This window comes from Poecilia reticulata, linkage group LG22 (assembly GCF_000633615.1).
Source record: "Poecilia reticulata strain Guanapo linkage group LG22, Guppy_female_1.0+MT, whole genome shotgun sequence".
In the NCBI taxonomy this organism is placed as follows: domain Eukaryota; kingdom Metazoa; phylum Chordata; class Actinopteri; order Cyprinodontiformes; family Poeciliidae; genus Poecilia; species Poecilia reticulata.
The window spans coordinates 2,616,043-2,619,919 of NC_024352.1; the positions used below are offsets into that span (position 1 = coordinate 2,616,043).

General features: G+C 38.5%; 1 protein-coding gene across 1 annotated transcript in view; it reads left to right on the top strand.

Moving 5' to 3' along the window:
• Window positions 1–2,736, top strand: part of LOC103458251 (uncharacterized) — a 9,645-nt gene extending 6,909 nt beyond the window's left edge. The window contains exon 5 of the mRNA XM_017302393.1: window positions 1,931–2,736. Within this exon, the coding sequence (XP_017157882.1) occupies window positions 1,931–2,150 (220 nt within the window). The 3' untranslated portion in view covers window positions 2,151–2,736. The remainder of the gene's footprint in view (window positions 1–1,930) is intronic.
• Window positions 2,737–3,877: the final 1,141 nt, after the last annotated feature.

Below are 3,877 nucleotides of genomic sequence, written 5' to 3' on the forward strand. Positions count from 1 at the left end.
TATCATCTAGGTTTTGGTAGAAAAAGAGAGAGAAAAGAGAAAACAATAAATTATGCTAATGGGAACTACTGAGCTAATTCTAATTTATCATGTGATTAATTGATTTATTACAACTGGTTTAACAACATACTAAGTCTGTCTGTGGAAACCCTTTATGATCCTGATCACTATTTCTAAGTGCTGATTCRTTGCCTGTCGCTAAGCAAATTTCTAAACACCAGCTAGTGACTTTAACCGTGATTTCCTGACTATAAGTCATTACTGTTCACACGCTTTGAAAGCTGCAATTCAGCTAATGTACAGCTTTTTAGCCACTCCACACAACYGGTTTGGAGTGGCTGGACTCTGWGTGAGGACAGCATGAGCTGAAGAGCAGGACGAATGTGACATTAAGAGCAACGACGAAAAAAACTGAGGAAATGTATGAAGCTGGTCAACTCTGACACTGAAGAAGACAACTTTAGTGGTTTAAGTGTGCAGAAGGAAGATGAAGATGGTAGACTGTTTTTTTTTAAAGCCGCCATTTACAGGCTGCTTTAAAAAGGAAATGTTCGGAAAAAAGCATTTAGTGTATGTATTTCATTAAAAGTTTCAATTATCTTTCTATGTAAATATGTTGTGTTCTTGCATGGACACCTGCACCTTTTGACAAGTGCAACACTGAATATGTAAACTTTTTTTCTTTTCAAAGTTGTTGGGTGTGGCTTATATGCAGCTGTGGTCAAAAGTTTGGAAATTACGKTAACAGCTGAGTGTTTGAAAAGTTCTGAATCAGTTTGTCCATTATTCCAGCTGCCATTTGGTCCCTTTCTGCTTCCTCTGCACACCTGCAGCTCTTTCTGTACTCATGTTTTTAACCAMTTCATATCGCTTTATTTTAGGGAACCACAATATATCGGCCCTAACATGGGTATCAGCCGATAGTTGCCATTTTTTTAACATATCAAATCAGTCTGATAAATAAAACTGGATCGATATTGACAACCGATATTTATTTCCATCTTGTTGCTGTTTGTTTCTGGAGGTTGGTCATGTGGTGTTAGTTTGGTCATGTGGCAGTAGCTGCATTTTCGTTTCAAATATGGGCATAACCATGTCAATTTTATGATTATGTCAAAAAAAACATAATTTTACAATTCTGGTGTTNTAACAGCTGAGTGTTTGAAAAGTTCTGAATCAGTTTGTCCATTATTCCAGCTGCCATTTGGTCCCTTTCTGCTTCCTCTGCACACCTGCAGCTCTTTCTGTACTCATGTTTTTAACCAATTCATATCGCTTTATTTTAGGGAACCACAATATATCGGCCCTAACATGGGTATCAGCCGATAGTTGCCATTTTTTTAACATATCAAATCAGTCTGATAAATAAAACTGGATCGATATTGACAACCGATATTTATTTCCATCTTGTTGCTGTTTGTTTCTGGAGGTTGGTCATGTGGTGTTAGTTTGGTCATGTGGCAGTAGCTGCATTTTCGTTTCAAATATGGGCATAACCATGTCAATTTTATGATTATGTCAAAAAAAACATAATTTTACAATTCTGGTGTTTCCATTAAATAAGAAGCTCAATTAAAATCACATCTGAATAAGTTTGTTGATGCAATAAGTCATTTAAAAACATGCTGCGCTTTGATCCTCCAGCTGATTCCTGTCATTTTCTTCTTTATGCTTTGTGGCAGTGGTAGCATCAGGTTGTTGATCATGTGACTGGGATGAGGGGAAAAAGTCTTTCCATTTCAGTTTTGCTAAAAAAACCAAAACTTTTTATTGCTTTTTTAATTGCCATGTTTCCATTAAGTAAATTTATTTATGAAATGCTAAATTGTGCAATTATATGGTCAATGGAAATGCAGCTAGTGACAGTGATGCAGCATTAATATTGCTATCAATGGGCAACATGGGGAGTTTAACTTAAGCCGTGGTGAAGTAAGGGGTGTAATGAAATTGGAATATGTATCGCATGTTACTATCTATTGACTTCTGTTTATTGCAACCTATCTCCATCTCTATATATCACTTCTCACATCCTTCAGGTGCCACTACCACCAGGCTGGGTGGAGGAGCTTCCTGTAGASTGCAACGTCTACCTGGGCCGAGATGTAGACCCTGAGGAGCTCAGACAGATTCATCTGTACCGGGTCGTCTGACGCTGGCAGCTCCACCAGGATGAGGTCAGGTGACTGCGGACAGAAACGRCCMTACAGAGTCATGTGACTGCAAACGGAGCTCCTTGGAATGGAAAGTATGACTAYGAACAGATCCAGCTGGACGAGGTCATGTGACTGGAGACAAAGTGACCTGTAGTGGATCARGTGACTGCAGAATGAAACAGCTGTTCTCAATCATCCAAGCACATTTCTCCACCTGTCAGGAGGTGGTGCAGCTCTGTGATGCAGGTGGTTCCAGATCTTACTGGAAGTGGTTTGAAAAGGTGGGAAATTATGCTGGACTGGATATGTTTTAACAAAAGTCTTCATTTGCACTCAGAGTTCAGACTTTCTGAAGTCCAGGATCAACTTAAGTCCGAATGTGAACTTCGAATGTCTGAATGTGAGCTCTAACTCAGAGGTTCTTTACCGCCCGCCGTCACGCCAAACGTGATGGCGGGCCGTAGCTTGGGGACCACTGCCTTAATCCATCATTGAGAATATTTTTTTATGTTTATTGTTATCTTTCTAAGTTTCTGTTATGTAAAATTTGATACATTGCAAAATATAAAAGATACCAGCATTGTCTAGTGTTCGTTTACTTGATCTTATAGACAGGGGTTGATTTTTGTCTCCCTAATTACATTTTTTGTGTTTTAAGTTGTGTATTATGACATGTTAGGTCCTTAGTAATGAATCCTCTTTAAAAGTCTTATCCAGGTGAATCTCACTGAAGGTGGGCACAAACAGGAGACTTTAAAAATCAAACTCAACTATACTTGATGTTAAGAAAACTACAGAACATGTACAGAACCAGGCTAGGACCTAAATGTTATCACTCACATGGTCTGTTCCTATATCCTTAGTGAACTGTTCACATAGTGATTTCAGGACCAGAACTGAACAGAGACAACATAAAGTTCTTTGTACTCTGTTKAACTTTAAAAGAGGCAGTATTATTTATTTTCCAAGCACATAGTGTTATTTTATAGAACCTCCGTCTTCAGCATGACATCACAACATTAAGGTGTTAACCGTTCTTATCAGCTTTGCACTGAGAAGTAGTTCCTATGATGAGGTTGGCAGAGGCGCAGTTCCACCAGGTGTTTGCTAATTGTTGCTGCCGCTAGTCTGGAGGAGCTGAGCTGCMGAGGGCTGCTCTGTGAGATGAAGCTCGGCTGGGGACTGCAAGCTTTGTGAAAATAGGCGGAGCTTTGTGAGAACAAGTGTTTAGACTCCCATGAATGGCTGCATGTGAAATTGAAGCMTTCCTCAAACATGCATAAAAGAATCAAAGCAACATTCAGGTTTGCTTTTAAACAGTGAATARCATTACAGAGGCTAATTTAAAAGTGGCACTAAGCAAAATAGTCATTTTTACATKTTTTAAAATTATTTATTTATTCTTCATCCTCCCAGACCTGCCTTCTGTCTTTTCTAACTTTTTCTAACAAACTTCTGAGTCCATAAACAGAACAGCTGCATTTACACACAKCTGGACTTTATTCGTACACAGGCAATTAGCTCTGACTTTGCATTACAGGTATAAAACTAAAGGGGGCTCAATACACACCASAGTTCTCAGCGTTTTTTAGATTTGTTTTATTTTGCTTCCATGTAATAATTTTTCTCCATCCAATAAAGTCCCAATAAAATTGATTTAGGTTGTAATTAGATAAAAACTGAAAGAGTTCAAAGGGTATGAATTCACAGCATCTTGTCTCAGT